The sequence below is a fragment of the Vigna umbellata genome, chromosome 2 (genome assembly GCF_029865625.1).
Source record: "Vigna umbellata cultivar VRB3 chromosome 2, Vumbellata_1.0, whole genome shotgun sequence".
NCBI classification, from domain to species: Eukaryota; Viridiplantae; Streptophyta; class Magnoliopsida; order Fabales; family Fabaceae; genus Vigna; species Vigna umbellata.
Genome location: NC_142166.1, coordinates 47,253,400 through 47,269,178, shown reverse-complemented (window position 1 = coordinate 47,269,178; position 15,779 = coordinate 47,253,400). Strand labels below are relative to the sequence as shown.

At 34.7% G+C, this 15,779-nt stretch overlaps 2 protein-coding genes across 12 annotated transcripts; one reads left to right on the top strand and one right to left on the bottom strand.

The window, feature by feature from the left end:
• Nucleotides 1-6: 6 nt before the first annotated feature.
• LOC124828384 (Pentatricopeptide repeat (PPR) superfamily protein) lies at nt 7-3,851 on the top strand. Of its 10 annotated transcripts, none has more exons than XM_088107163.1 (4): nt 7-2,573; nt 2,758-2,849; nt 3,197-3,307; nt 3,387-3,851. In XM_088107163.1, exon 1 carries the CDS (start codon nt 7-9, stop codon nt 2,251-2,253), a length of 2,247 nt encoding a protein of 748 aa, XP_087963289.1. In that variant the 3' UTR covers nt 2,254-2,573; nt 2,758-2,849; nt 3,197-3,307; nt 3,387-3,851. The 10 variants fall into 10 exon arrangements, with proteins under 10 accessions (XP_087963289.1, XP_087963287.1, XP_087963288.1 ...); XM_088107161.1 differs by having other exon boundaries at nt 3,192-3,307; XM_088107162.1 differs by having other exon boundaries at nt 2,758-2,886.
• On the bottom strand, nt 3,062-12,557 carry CLPB4 (casein lytic proteinase B4). 2 transcript variants are annotated; one of them, XM_088107158.1, is made up of 11 exons: nt 12,118-12,557; nt 11,345-11,563; nt 11,028-11,265; nt 10,383-10,578; nt 9,465-9,519; nt 7,821-7,971; nt 6,727-7,035; nt 6,273-6,538; nt 5,255-6,184; nt 4,566-4,906; nt 3,062-3,380 (listed from the first exon to the last, which is right to left on the bottom strand). In XM_088107158.1, the coding sequence occupies exons 1-10, from the start codon at nt 12,379-12,381 to the stop codon at nt 4,601-4,603; spliced, it is 2,934 nt and encodes a 977-aa protein (XP_087963284.1). In that variant the 5' UTR covers nt 12,382-12,557; the 3' UTR covers nt 3,062-3,380; nt 4,566-4,600. The 2 variants fall into 2 exon arrangements, with proteins under 2 accessions (XP_087963284.1, XP_087963283.1); XM_088107157.1 differs by lacking the exon at nt 3,062-3,380 and having other exon boundaries at nt 4,345-4,906.
• Nucleotides 12,558-15,779: the final 3,222 nt, after the last annotated feature.

The following is a 15,779-nucleotide window of genomic DNA, read 5'->3' as shown; positions in this document are numbered from 1 at the left end:
TTGAACATGTATGATGCAGGGGAACTCATCTTGCTCGCCAAGCACGTCAAAACCGTAGAATCCCTCCGCCGCTTCCACGCGCTCACGGTGACGTGCGGCCACTCAACCAACCTCTTCATTGCTGCAAAGCTCATCTCTCTCTATGACTCTCTCCAAAACGAACACGTTTCGTGTTCCACTCTCTTCCACTCTCTTCCCTCCAAAGACACCTTCGTCTACAACTCCTTCCTCAAATCCCTCTTCTCCCGTTCCCTCTTCCCCCACGCTCTCACCCTCTTCTCACACATGACACGCGTCTCCAACCTCTCTCCCAACCACTTCACTCTCCCCATCGTTGTCTCCGCCGCTGCGCACCTCTCGCTCCTCCCCCACGGCGCCTCGCTCCATGCCCTCTCCTTCAAAACCGGCCTCTTTCATTCTTCCTCCGCCTCCTTCGTGTCGTTTTACTCGCGCTGTGGTGAGATGGACCTTGCATGCAAGGTGTTTGATGAAATTCCTGTTCAGGATGTGGCTGCTTGGACTGCACTTATCATCGGCCACGTGCAGAATGGGGAGCCGGAGAAGGGTTTGAAGTGTCTACGTGACATGCATGAGGTTGGTGAGGATACTCAAAAGCCCAACGTTAGAACGTGGGAGGGCGGGTTTCTTGCGTGTGGAAATCTGGGAGCTGTGAGAGAAGGCGCTTGCTTGCATGGGGTGGTTATCAAACACGGGGTTGCTTCTTTTCTACAATCTTCCGTTTTGGCTATGTACTCCAAATGTGGGGTCCCTCGAGAAGCGTATCGAGCATTTTTTGAGGCGACTCACAAAGATCTTTTGTCTTGGACATCCATCATCGGGGTTTGTGCGAGGTTTGGGATGATGGAGGAGTGTGTGAAGTTGTATAGAGAAATGCAGGAAAACGAAATACGTCCGGACGGGATTGTTATTGGTTGCATGCTTTCGGTGTTTGGTAATTCCATGCATGTGTCTCAAGGGAAAGCGTTTCATGGAGTGATTATAAGGAGACAGTACGTCGATGCCGAGGAAGTTAATGATTTGCTGTTGTTTATGTACTGTAAGTTTGGAATGTTGAGTTTGGCAGAGAGGATTTTCCCAATGTGTCGCGGGAGCGCAGAGTGCTGGAACTTTATGGTTTTTGGGTATGATAGAATGGGGGAGAGCGTGAAGTGTGTTGAGCTCTTCAGGGAAATGCAATGTGTAGGTATTCGTTCTGATTCAATTGGGGTAGTTTCAACTATTGCCTCGTGTGCTCAGTTGGGAGCAGTTAATTTGGGAAGGTCGATTCATTGCAACGTGATAAAGGGTTTTCTGGATTCTGACATCGCGGTCACCAACTTGCTCGTAGAGATGTATGGAAAATGTGGTAGGATGATCTATGCATCGAGAATATTTAACAGGTCTCAGAGGGATGTTGTGTCGTGGAACACTTTGCTTTCGTCTCATGTTCACATCAAGCAGCATGAAGAGGCTGTAGATTTATTTGATAAAATGGTTAGAGAAGGACAGCAGCCCAATACAGCCACACTTACGGTAGTACTTTCAGCATGTTCTCACCTAGCATCTCTAGAGAAAGGAGAAAGAGTTCACCGCTACATACAAGAAAGTAGTTTTAGAGTCAATTTACCTCTTGGCACAGCGCTGGTTGATATGTATGCTAAATGTGGTCAGTTGCAAAAGTCAAGAATGGTATTTGACTCTATGATGGAGAAGGATGGAATTTGCTGGAATGCAATGATTTCAGGTTATGGAATGAATGGATATGCAGAATCTGCTTTGGAGATATTCCGGCGTATGGAGGAATCAAACGTTATGCCCAACGAAATTACCTTCCTCTGTCTTCTCTCAGCATGTGCCCATGCAGGACTTGCTGAAGAAGGGAAGTACGTGTTCGCGAGAATGCTGAGTTATTCTTTGAATCCCAATTTAAAGCACTACACTTGTATGGTGGATCTTTTGGGAAGGTCAGGTAATCTGCAGGAAGCAAAAGCTATGGTCCTATCTATGCCTATGTCTCCAGACAGCGGTGTCTGGGGAGCTTTGTTAGGTCATTGTAAAACTTACAATCAAGTAGAGATGGGAATAAGTATTGCAACTTATGCTATTAACTCTGAACCAGAAAATGAAGGCTACTATATATTGTTGGCCAATTTGTATAGCTCCATTGGGAGGTGGGAAGAAGCAGAAAATGTGAGAAGGGCAATGAAAGAGAGGTGTTCAACGGGAAAGAAAGCTGCTTGGAGTGTGCTCTGAGATGAAACTTCTCTTCCCTCGAAAATTAAGAAAATGTTAAAGAAAACCATTGGAAGTTTACCAAGGGCCAACTTGCTTAATCTTCTCAAGTTTGCTCATTTTATAAGCCATTCATGAGCTTTGTAGTTGAGTGATTGAGCTAAGGAAGCTGACATATTATTGTCGTATAATACTTTCCGCATTGTATTTGAAACTACACAAAAATAACCCTCTTGATGGAGGCTTTAATTCTGTATATCAGAGGACTTCGTGCCTGAGCTAGCAGTGAGTGAGGCACGTGAGGTTTGGCGGGAGGGAAAGAAGACCCAGTTTCCATACAGGTGGTATTTGATTCGACAATGCACTGTTCGATATGCTTTATTAATTTCATACCTATGCTATTATCCAAAAGTGGGTGTTTCTTTTTTTATTGATTTGTTAAGATATTAATAATTTTTAGAACGAAGTTTTTTCTGGAGCTTCCTCGTGTTGTGCCTAAAAGTTCCAATGGAAATTGTTTTTCAGGACATTAGACGTGCTTCTGAAACCCGATGACCATTTTTTTTCACTTACTTTCTCAGATAGTTAAACACGTGGCAGAAGCGTTGCTGATTGGGGTATCCTTTTACTTTTTCCGTTCGCTATGGGTTTCCGGTAAAGAATTATAAATAACAGGGATCATGTGTTTTGTTTTCTGTTTGTACGTTGTCCATAGTCATAATAGAACTGTGTTGAAATGTTTGACAAGGTTATTTCTCTTCTTTCTTTGTTTGTCGTCTTTATTTTATGATGATATTATTGTCTTGAAAGTATTGATTTTGACGCAGTATTCATAAAAATTGCGTTTAATGCATGTTTTACTTATGTATCCATTACATTTTAGTCATTCTTTTTTAGGCATTGGTTAAAGAATGGTTTCTTGCATTTGCTGATTGTTGATAAACTTCGTTGTTGTCTAGAATAGCAATGTGGTCAGCACTCCTATTCTTGTACACAAGTTTGATCTTTCATCTCCATCAGCCTGAGCAGAAAAAGGGTGTTCAAGAACCTTTCTTCATAAATCTTCCATCTTCAAGTTAGTGCGTCATTCCGCCTTAATTTCTTTTATTGTCTCAATATATTCTTTTATTGTCTCCTCAATCTTCCATCTGCAGGTAAGTCTCACCACACAACATAAGAATTTGAACAAGAGAACAAGAACACAACAATTCCACAGGAAAAGAAGGTTTGAGCGATGATTTTGGTTTCAGTAGAGAATGTCATAGTGGGTGGACGTGGAGTCAAAATGTAGAATAACCTTTGGAGGTGCAGGAGGCTAGGGTTTGCAAAAGAAGCGTGTGTCGTGATGGGTGGGTATGTGAGTTTATTAGGTCAGAAAAAAAAGTTAATTTTTTTTACCTAAATTAAAAGCATTTTTAACCAAGGTTAGTTTTGGTATTTTCTTGAAAAGTTGGAGATGCAGGGAGCACTTTTGGAGGTGCAGGGAGAAACACCCCAAAATACCACCATCGAAGTCCAACATGCCTTGTAAGAATAGAAATTATGTAATTGTCACCGCTGAAGAAGCCGTCTTAAATACATAATAGTAATTTATTCTAAATAAATATTCTTAATGAGTATGGTTGATTATACATCCTACAACGACAAAGGCATGTAAAAAATATGGATCATGTGTAAAGCTAATGATGAAAAAACAAATTTATAATATATAAAGATGAATAATCTATTTCACTCGTCATCAAGAAGTTTCGAACAAAATAAAAAAAATTGCAAAATAACATTAATACTTCATATTTCGTTTATAATTTTTAACAATTTTTCTCTTTTAATAATATGCATATAATACACGAAATATTTACTAACTCTTTAACAACTATTTTTCGCACTTTCTAATACTACTAGCTGTTATTTTAACTTATTTCAAATTATATGTTATTTCATCTTAATTTACCATTATTTCTTAATATCATCAATAAGTGAAGAAAAGGACAAAATAACAATACGACCAAATATAACTATAGGCATATAAATTGAACATATTTAGTGACTTTAGTTGTACCAAACTTCAAATGAGAGTTGTTTTTATATTAGGAGTATCTCTAAAAGCATCAATAGACCAAAAGTATAATTGCAGTTAAATATTAGATTTTTTTTTATAAAAAAAATTCATGATATTTAGTGACCTATGCAATCTAGAGTGAAACAATAATCAACAAATCTTCTGAAACAGAATATTCTTATGACAATGATTACACATAAAAATAAAAACATTAAGAAAACACAAGGACTACGGTCACGTCCTACGGAGTTTAAAGAAAAGATGTGTGAACTACCTTTTATCTATGTGAAAGCTTTGCAGCGGGTAAAATTAGTGATTGACAACCATGGCATCCGCAACAGGGTTGTCCAACTTCTTAATAAGCAGTCTATTCAGAGAACGTTCTTTGGCAGATGGAGTCACATCAGCATCCACAATGATTGAGTCCTCTTCTTTGAAATCTCCCCTTAGAACTCCCATTGCAATTTCATTTTCAACTAACTGTTGTATCACTCTTTTAACTGGTCTTGCACCAAAATTTGGATCAAAACCCAGTACACCAAGATGTTTAACAGCTTCTTCTGTGTAATGGAGATCAATTTTCTTTTGCTTAAGCCTGTTTTTCACTCGTTCCATCTATAGAAGGTAAGAAAACGTACATTAGCATGCCGCCCCAGCAATCAGAGTAGCATAATATACCATCAATTTGGTTCCTAAAGTATTACCTTCTTGCTGATAGATTTCAATACTTAAGGGACTACTTATATAAGTTCATTATATTATTTTAAAAAATATTTAGAAAAGAAGGTAATACTTGAGAAGTCAAATCGATGGTTTATTCAGAATGAAATCAAACCAAAAGAACAATCTAAAGAAACGTCAATACCATTATAACTTTTATTAAAAGAGCAGCTATTTACTGAGGAAATGGAAAAAATCAAATTAAGTTTAAAGGGATTAAGTTAATATAAACATATCAATTACCTGGAGCTCCACTATGTTGCTTATCTGTTCAGAATCCAGAGGCTGAAACACAATATATTCGTCAATGCGATTCATAAACTCTGGACGAAATGTTTGCCTAGCCAACTCAACAACTTGTCTCTTCATCTGATCATAGACTGCAGTTTTATCATCTTGTGTGCTACGAAGAGTTTCAAGTATATAATGTGAACCAATGTTTGAAGTCATAATCACAACACAATTCGTAAAGCTAACAGTCCTTCCTTGGGAATCAGTAATCCTTCCATCATCCAACAACTGTAACAATATGTTGAAGACATCGTGATGTGCCTTCTCTATTTCATCAAATAGGACCACAGAGTAGGGTCTTCTCCGGACCACTTCAGTCAGCTGACCACCTTCTTCGTAACCAACATAACCAGGAGGGGCTCCAACTAATCGTGAAACAGCATGTTTCTCCATGTACTCGCTCATATCAATTCTAACAAGAGCATTTTCAGTGTTAAACAAGTAACCAGCCAAAGCCTTGGCAAGCTCAGTTTTGCCAACACCAGTTGGACCCATAAACATGAAGCTTGCAATTGGCCGGTTTGGATCAGACAATCCAGCTCTTGAACGGCGAATTGCATCAGCCACAGATTTTACTGCCATATCCTGACCAACCACTCTCTTGTGAAGAACCTGTTCCAGCAAGACTAATTTTTCTCTTTCTGTTTGTTGGAGGTTTGATAATGGTATACCAGTCCATTTGCTAACAATCTCAGTAATATCAAGGTCAGTGACCTCTTCTCGAAGCAAAGATTTTCCAGAATTTCGGAAGTCAGTTAGGTTCTTTTCAGCTTCTTCTAATTGGCGCTGAAGGGACATCAAAGTTCCATACTTGAGCTCAGCAGCTCGGTTCAGGTCATAATCACGTTCAGCAGCTTCCATCTCTAGGTTGACTCTATCAATCTGCAAATGTTTACAACATGTAAGGTTCAAAATTCTTTTCCTGGGGAGGACGGGAGCTGTGACTGACTATATACAAACTAAACATTACCTCTTCTTTGATTGACCTTATTCGTGTCATAAAAACTTTTTCATTGTCCCATTGTTCTGCCAATTCTTTTTGCTTCTGTTTAAGTAAACTCAAATCATTTTCAAGCTTACTTAATCTTTCTTTAGATGCCTTGTCAGTGTCATTTTTCAAAGAGAGCTTTTCCATCTCCAATTTCAATATTGCCCTGTCTATCTCATCCAATTCAGTAGGCTTAGAGGTTATCTCCATCTTCAGCTTCGCAGCAGCTTCATCCACAAGATCAATGGCTAAAAGGGAAAAAATATTCCAAGCTATTAACAATATAAAGGCTTTTAACAAAGAGAGGGAATGTTTTTTTCTTTTCAAAACTAACTTTATGCTGCTCTAGCTAAAGACCAAACTTCTGCATGTAACCCTAAAATAAATTATTACAAAGGCATCAACCCATCATATATGGGCTAATGTCACATCTTACCTTTGTCAGGTAAAAAACGCTCTGTAATGTATCGATCCGCAAGAACTGCAGCTGAAACAAGTGCACTATCTGATATTTTGACTCCATGATGCAATTCATAGCGTTCACGCAACCCACGAAGAATGGATATTGTATCTTCAACAGATGGTTGACTGCAAAACACTTGCTGAAATCTTCGCTCAAGAGCAGGATCTTTTTCAATATATTTTCTATACTCATTCAATGTAGTTGCTCCTATACATCTAAGTTCACCTCTTCCAAGCATTGGCTTCAACAAGTTCCCAGCATCCATTGCACCACTTGTAGCCCCTGTTAGTTAGGGAGCCATTGACCAAAAAAAGACCGTATTACTAATTGGTTGCATATAGGTACTGGAAAAGAACAAGGTGGATAACCATATATGAATCAGAATGTCACTCCGATCTACCTAAGAAAGCATATAATCAAAGTCATGCAAAAACTTAATTAAAGCATAAGTAGTGGCGTCCAACCAATTAAAGGGTCCGCTAGAGACAGTGTGACTATAGATTTATATTCCTTTACTTTCTTCCATCACTCTACTATCAGCAATTTCCCTGCCCCCAACTCTGCAGATATTATGCTCAGATTAAGCTGCTTTCACTGCAGCAATCAGCTATTTTGTTCGTTAATAGATTAGAACCAAGAATTGATAACAAATATTCCTGATTTTTAGGCATAGAGGGTAAAGGGCATTGAAGGTGGGTTCAAATAAATGTCCTGAACCTAAATGTCTCAAAAGCTTGAGTTAAGTGGCAGCATAAAATTGGTTTAATATGGCATGTCCAAGTGACACATTTCAGAGAAAAGTCAGAAAAGAAAATATGAACAGACCCACCTATCTTGAAAAAAAAAAATCAATATTTTATATAAAAATGAGGATCAGCCAAGAACAAACTCAGAACCACAAAGCTCAAGAGGCTATAGCACCATGTAATGAACCAACTATCCTAAAGATTTAAGTTATCAGGTCATGGAATGGTAATATTACATCTCTAACAAATTAAAAATACACAATATTCTCAATGTCCATATTATAACTTGTAAGGCTTGAGCAACAAGCATAAGGTACCAACCTGCACCTACAACAGTATGAATTTCATCAATAAACAAAATTATTTGCCCATTTGATGCTGTAACTTCCTTTAGGACAGCTTTCAACCTTTCTTCAAAATCTCCTCGATACTTGGCCCCAGCAAGCAATGAACCCATGTCAAGGGAGATCAACTATAACCCAAAAAAGTAAATTTTAGTATAAATTTAAACAACAAAAATTACAGCACTGCATTGCCTGCCAATACTACCTAGGAAATGTTAACCAAAAGTGTAACATGAAGGCCATTGGACCACAAAGTATAGCAGATTAGGAAGAGCTTTACAGCAGCAAGCTGCACCTCATACCAATTTTACATTTCAGAGAAAAGATAGAAAAGAAAATATGAACAGGTGACACATTTCATAAGTGTTCAAATTACAAATTCTATGTCATAACTGTTCATGGAGACAACAATAAAGCTTGAGAATGATGAAGGAAACATCCAGAGTCTCAAGTAGGAAAAACTAATATTTTTAAGACATTACAGTGACAGCATTCTCAAATGATATTTTACTCACCACTTCAAATATCTAGTCTTGAACGTTAATATTATAATGTATGAAAATATCCTAAAATTATCTTTTGATCATATCTTGGCATATTTCAATTATCCTTTAGGATTAGTTCCTATTTACATATCTCATAATTTGTTTCCTTTCAGTTAGGATTATGGTTACTAAAAATAAGGGTAACTCTATGTTTGTAATCATATAATCACATTAACACGACCTAATCCTTAAAATAATAATATTAAAAGACTCTATTCTCAATTTCCTCCCTAATACCAAAAAATCTCATAATTTCAACAGCAGGAAAGAAGCATGATTTGTATTTTAGGATAGCAAAAAACATGGTTATCAAACTCTCGAGTTAACTCGTAAACTCGCGAGTTTACGTTCCCATACATGGCTTCCGAGTTCGGAAGTAAACTCGTTTTCTGTGGAAACTCGGTAAAATCGACAGTAAAATCGGTAAGATCGTGTAGAATTGTGAGTTTGGAGCGATTCTACGAGCTTGAAAGTTATATATTTAATGAAATGCATCAAAATTAATGACAATAATCAAAGTATTTATGTTTTACAATATTTATTTTTATGAACAATATAACTATAAATTTTATTAATTTAAAGTTATATAATTTTGTAGACTTATTTGAATTAAGATATTATTTATATAATTTTTTATCTGAAATAAACTCTTACGAGTTTACGAGTCGAATTTACAAGTCGAGTTTACAAGTCGAGTTTACTCGACTCTCACGAGTTTACGTAAACTCTCGAATTTGATAACCTTGGCAAAAAATACTTTATCTCTTTCCGTGTATTTGCAGCAGGAGGAGACTTCTACAAATTTGAAAGTATCTAAGCTTTGTGATAAGTCTTGAAATGAAAAAACTAGAGGAATAAAATGGACCTTATAAATTGTAAGAAATATCAATTTCAGGGTATCAGGAAACTAAGACACTATGAGGTGTTAGGAGCTTGATTAGACCTTTTTCAGAAGCTTTTATATAATCAGCCTGCATTGACACTTGACACTACATAAAAATTTATTAAATAAATAAATAAAAACTCAACTCGTTTTATAGGTTTATGATCAAAAGATAAAACGATAGGAGCTCAACCTTTCTGTTCATCAATGGCTCAGGAACATCACCACGCACAATACGTTGAGCTAATCTGTAAAATAATGAAAAGGTTTAGGTACAATAAAGAAACAACACATAAGATAACAAAGGGAATACTTGGTCCAGTATAAAAAAATTTAAGTTACTACCATCAGCTATTTTCCATGAATAATTGTCATCATGAAGTTTCTAATACAGAATCAATGAAAAATGACAAAATGAAGACAAGTTAATTTCTATCACGTATGCTCCTAATAATAATGGCCTTCAATACATCAATAGATCATTCCTAACCCATTTGGATCTCAGTACCCCATCATATTTCAATTGTTTCACTTCCTCAATATCATTGGAACTTGAAGCAGTTAGTTAAAAGGGCACAGCTTCAAAAAATTGTTCAACTTAATCAGCATATATACAGACAATTTACAGAGCTCATAGAAATTAAACAAAATATGTATATATCAGAAAAATCAGTACTTGTTTCATGTCTAAGGATTTTAGCCTAGATTCAAAACCTTGACTAAACTCCCATGAAGAAAGAAATTGCAAGCATGTGCTATAAAGAGGCTCGCAGACCAAAAACTACAGGGCTTTTCCAATCATCCTATTCAGACAAAACAGTGAACACTTCAACCCATTGGGAAAGGTTATTGCGAAGTGATCATCTTACAGGCAAAAAAGCAAGACATATATATAAACCAAGAATTCAAAGTGCTCATGATAAATTTTGTTCTCGCAAATAGGAGAAGCATATCAATAGCCTAACTCAACCTTAACTTAAACATAATGAAAAAATAAAATAATGCCAAAAGGAAAAATATGCTCAAAGTATAAGGTACAAAAATAAAACATGCAGCTATATTGTGTATAACGCATTTCAAAATAATTGCTTTAACATTGTGTAAGACAAACCCTTCAGCAATTGCAGTTTTGCCCACACCGGGTTCACCAATAATAACTGGATTGTTTTTTGTTCTCCTTGATAATATCTGGATACAGCGCCGAATTTCATCATCTCGACCTATGACAGGATCAAGTTTGCCACGCCTAGCAAGTTCAGTCAGATCGTTCCCATACTTATCCAATGCCTCATATTTCCCCTCCGGATCTACACAGTTATTTCCAAATAAGAAAAATAATGTAAGATAAAAATCTGACAAACAGAACAGCAACGAGAGAATATAACAAAGTAAACCAAACATAACAGAAACAACGTAAAAACAAGGCTTAGCTTAGAAAATTATAAAATATGACACGTAAGTCAGTTGAAACAACAGACACCTTACAAATCAAATATGAAAACAAATTATAACTCACTACTTAAGTTATTTGTTATTTTATGCTCTAGCTTATAAGAATCATAAATAACCAACACCCTCCCCTTTTTCTAGTCATCCCAGCAAACTTAATATAATTATACTTCTACTACAATTTGGTTCCATGTTCATTTCTAAATTATAACAGTTTTCAACTTTATTGTAATTAGTAACAAGATGGAACCAATCATGTGCACCTATCTTTCTGGAAAAATAGAAACATTAAAATATAGATTTGTACTTTGATCAGTCACTCTTTGACTTCCACGAACAGCTTGTATTGCATCCTTCAAAGTCGTCTCGCTAAGCTGAAGATTCTTAAACAACTGCTGCCCAAACCTCTTATCTGAATGAAATGCAAGCAAAAGATGCTCCACAGACACATACTCGTCCCCCATTTCTTTCTTGTACTTTCGTGAATTGTCCAAGAGGGAGCTAAGATGTGAGCCTACAACAGGTCCAGTAGTGTCGCCAGTAACCTGCCAAATAAAGCAACAGGTCAGAGTTTGTCACAAAATACCAACACAAATCTATTATCTATATCACCAGAAAACACACCTTAGGCTGCTTCGCTATAAAATCATCAGTAGCCTGTAGAACAGACGTGTTGTCCAATCCTGCCTTAGTAAATACCCTTCGCGCCAAGCCATCCTTTTGCTCCAAAAGGGCTTTCATTAAGTGCTCAGACTCCACAATTTGCTGTTTACTAACCCGAGCCGCATCAACAGCACCAAGAATCCCCTCCCATGCCATATCGGTGAATTCAGTCTGCGCTACCTGATATGTAACAAACAAACGCATCAAGAAACCAGGAAAGGGAGACACACGGATTTGCTCATCAATTTACAATTTTATTCTCCAGCAACAGGGTCCAAAGAAATGTTATGCTGGTACAATGTTCAGCAGCCAAACAGGATAAAAAGCGATATTTTACCAAGCAGAAAAAGGAAAAAAAATTAGACCTACATCCAGCAATAGGAGCTAAAACCAACTTATGCAACTAATCTTTTACAGTAGCTAACCGAGAGAGTTTCTATGAAAGTTAAGCGCGTGAGTTCATTTTAACTCGTCACAGACACACAATTCATTTTACTTAACTATTCCCTTCTCCTTTTAAGTGTTTACAGAGAAGCTTAGTTTATCATGATCAGAATCAAATTATACAGTTTGCCAAATAATTAAGAACAGAATATATTATAGGCAGAAATTTCACCCTACAATTCAACTTCCTCGATCATCAATCATGACTTAACCAATGTTCGACAAAATTATTTGGCACCTAAAGATGGTATAACTGAGCTAACGAAAGAGTGTGAAACGAATTATTGCACCTGAGAGCTTGCAGCAGAGCGGAGAGACGGATTAGTGGCGTGGAAGCTGCGGGTGAAAGAGAGGGAGAGGAATTTGGCGGAGGCGACATTATTGGCTGCAAGTGCGTCGACAATCTGAGACCGAGAAAGGACATTGGGAGAATTCTCCGAAGCACGAGTGATCGCGGAGAAGAGTCGTCGTGCAGACCGGGAGCGACAGTTTCTAGAAGCAGTTACGGCAGCCAAAAGCGATTTGGCTAGCGTTGGAGTTCGTCTTGTAGCCATTGACGGCGAGAGCGAAGATTATTTGGCCTGAGTCGCGTTACAGTGTGGTTTACATTATCAAGCAAGCAACTAAAAAAGCTTGGGAACGAACATTGCAGAATGTTCTACTTCCTTACCCTTGATTTTCTTTTCTTTTCTTTTTCTTTTTCTTATTGTTCTTGAATCTAAATCCTCTTACATCTTATTAGCTCCTCTTACTTTAATTTTTTATAGATATTAAAAATTCCATATTTTAAGGAATTAAATATATGTATTTTCATCCAAAACTCTCTTATCACAATAAAAAAAACACATACACACATTTTTTTAGGTTTTGTTAACTTGAATGGATTTGGTGTTGAATATATTTGGAGAAAAATGATTAAGAGGATTTGAAGGTATATTTTTTATTGTTTATTTGAGTGGATTTGAACGTAAGTGAGGGTGGATTTGGAAGCAAAGTTTGTAAGAATTAGTGTAGCATTTGATTAATGTGACAGATTAAAAAAATTTAGGTTTAATTGCTTGCATTGTCCCTAGTTTGGCTGTGTCAAAGTAGTACATCTTTTTAAAAAAATTTCAATTACGTACAAACTTGGTTTAAAAGTGTCAATTTCGTCCAAACGTATGTAAAATTTGCTTCAATCAAGTCCCTTCCGTTAAATTCACCGGACGTTAATTTTTTAGTTCTCTCTCCTCTGCTCCTCTGCTCTGCTCCTCTGGACATTATAAAATAATATAATGATAATATAAAATATAAAATAATACATTAAGCAATTATTAGAAAATTTGAAAATATTATGCATATATATTAAATGAAAAAAACAGTATACGTGGACTAAGTTATACAGAACTTCTGCACAGAGTAATGATTGTGGATGAAACTCTCATTTCTCATATATTTATACTGGTTTAGTTTATCTTACAAAAACATGAAAACTAAATCTAAACAAAAAGTATTCTTTTCACACCCATTTTCTGCTTCATTCGATAATTGCTTTTCGTAGTAAAATATTATATTAAAATAATAACAATAAATATAATTAAAATATTATAATTCGTAGTAAAATATTATCTAAAAATCAAATAATTCATTTTTCTGTTCTTTAACTAAAAAGGTATTTACAAAATTATTTATTTTGGTATAATATTGGTTGAACTGTTTCTACATATTTTCATTTTCTTTAAAAAAGAATTATACGTTTTGTGTTAATTATATATATATAATTTATCGTCATTAAAAGTATATTAAAAATATATATAAGATAATAGGATAAATCATATATATTTAAAATAATTTATTAATTAATTTATTTACTAAAATAGTTTTAAGATAATAAAATATAAGATAGATATTTATATTTGAGATTAATAAAATTATTTTACTTTAAAATACACACATATTTTAATTAATAGATACTGTATAACTTTAATTTTTTCTTTCAATTAACAGGCACAATTCTCTATTAATAAATCATATGTAGCATATTGGTAAAAAAAAAGTGGAATAATAATTTAGATAAAATCATTTAGTTACATCATGATCATGATTTAATTTATGTAAATATTAAATATAAGTGAAAAACATTTTACTAAAGGAGCAGCAGAGCAGTAGAGCAGAGAAGCAGAGGAGAGAGAAAAAAAAATTAACGTCCGTTTATGGGATTTAACGGAAGGGACTTGATTGAAGCAAATTTGACATACGTTTGGACAAAATTGACACTTTTAAACCAAGTTTGGACGTAATTGAAACTTTTTTAAAAAGATGGACTAACTTGACACGTTGCAGCCAAACTGGGGACAATGCAAGCAATTAAACCAAAAATTTATTTCTAAATCTACCTTCATTTACTTCCAAACTCACTCAAATAAACAACTAAAGAAGTTTACCTTCAAATGCTCTCAAAAATTTCGCATCACTCTTTCTACATTTATTAAAGTTAACAAAGCCTTAGATACACTTTTAAAAGAAGTATTTAAAAAATATAATTAAGACTTTCCATGATTCTTATTTAATGAGAAAGTTAAAATAGAAACTGCTTAGATATATATCTTACACAAATTTATTATATAATTACATGTGTTTTAATAACAATTTAGCTTAAAATTGAAATGTATTGTTAATATATAATAATAATAATAATAGTAGCAGCAGCAATAAACGTATTCAGTTTTTTATTCAAATTTATTCTGAATTTTGACTATTTATTTATTGTAAATAGTAGAAAATAAAGAATATTTAGTATTACTTATACTTAATTCACTTACAATAAGAGGATATACTTGTAGTTATTTAATTTAAAAGAAAAACATAAATGGCTTCTTAAAATATTTTCAAAATTGAGATTAGATATGAGTAATAACATAGATTTGTAAGAATATTTAAAGCAAATTCAAAAGCATAAGCATAAAAAGCAAATTAATAATTTAACTGTTCTCATTTTTTATATTTTTTAAGAGAAGGTCATGAATAACTTTAATAAATTTGAGCTAAATAGTATGTTATTCCTGAAAAAAAAAACTCCCTCAAAATTTGTATAAACAATTAAAAATGTAAAATAATACAAAGACTATGTTTTAACAAACGAAAATGATATTTTGAGTGTTTTTTTTTGTTACAATCTAACGTATCATTTTACATGGTAATTAAAAAGTGAATTGATTTTTTTTTTATCGTGACAGTGGAAAAAAAAGAAAGTGGTAGTGTTTAAATATAAGAAATATAGGTTTTGTCTCGCATATGGGATTCTTTCTTCTTTTCTTTTTTATTTCTTTTCTTTCTTTACGTGGCGAAATTTTAGTCGTTTTTATTATATGGAATTAGAATTTTTTTTTACTGCACCTCTCTTATTTGTTTTGTGATTAGTTTTTATATTGTAAAAAAACACTAATTTAATGTTATGTTGTGATCGAGTATCGATCCTTTTCATAGGTATTGTGTTTTGTGGTGGTCTTCATGCATTGGTTGGTACTTTTCGAAGAACCTCATCTTCGTCGTATTTGTAAGATTTTGTGGTTGTTTATAATTTTGAAAAAAAAAATGTTTTTTGTTTGGGTGGATTGTGGTGACCGGTTCTAGGGTTTGATGTGTGTAAAAATATTGTTTTTCTGGGTACATTCACATTCCCATATTCGCACCTCTCTTTCTCATTTGGTTGTTAAGGTTCATGCCTTAGTTATTTTTTTAGGGTTTAAATGTTTATTTCGTCTCCATATTAAGAGGTAAATTTCTGTTTAGTACTCGATTTTAAAAATGAAGATATTGGGTCTCTATATTATGAAAAATATATGAATAAGATCCAAAAAGAAAGAACAAGATCAACAAATCATCAAAGAAAAAGCTGAACAAGAGAAAAAAAATGGACAACAGAAGAGAGAAGAGAAAAAGTATGACCACATCAGCATGAACTTAACTTCGT

What these genes read in the sequence shown, in the direction of transcription:
- CLPB4 (XM_088107158.1), bottom strand. Translation starts at nt 12,381, where the DNA reads ATGGCTACAAGACGAACTCCAACGCTAGCCAAATCGCTTTTGGCTGCC. An exon ending in TCAAAGAGTGACTGATCAAA is followed by an intron (nt 10,579 to 11,027) that starts GTACAAATCTAT and finishes ATAACTGTGTAG; the next exon opens with ATCCGGAGGGGAAATATGAG. An exon ending in AAAACTGCAATTGCTGAAGG is followed by an intron (nt 9,520 to 10,382) that starts GTTTGTCTTACA and finishes ATTATTTTACAG; the next exon opens with ATTAGCTCAACGTATTGTGC.
- LOC124828384 (XM_088107165.1), top strand. Translation starts at nt 7, where the DNA reads ATGTATGATGCAGGGGAACTCATCTTGCTCGCCAAGCACGTCAAAACC.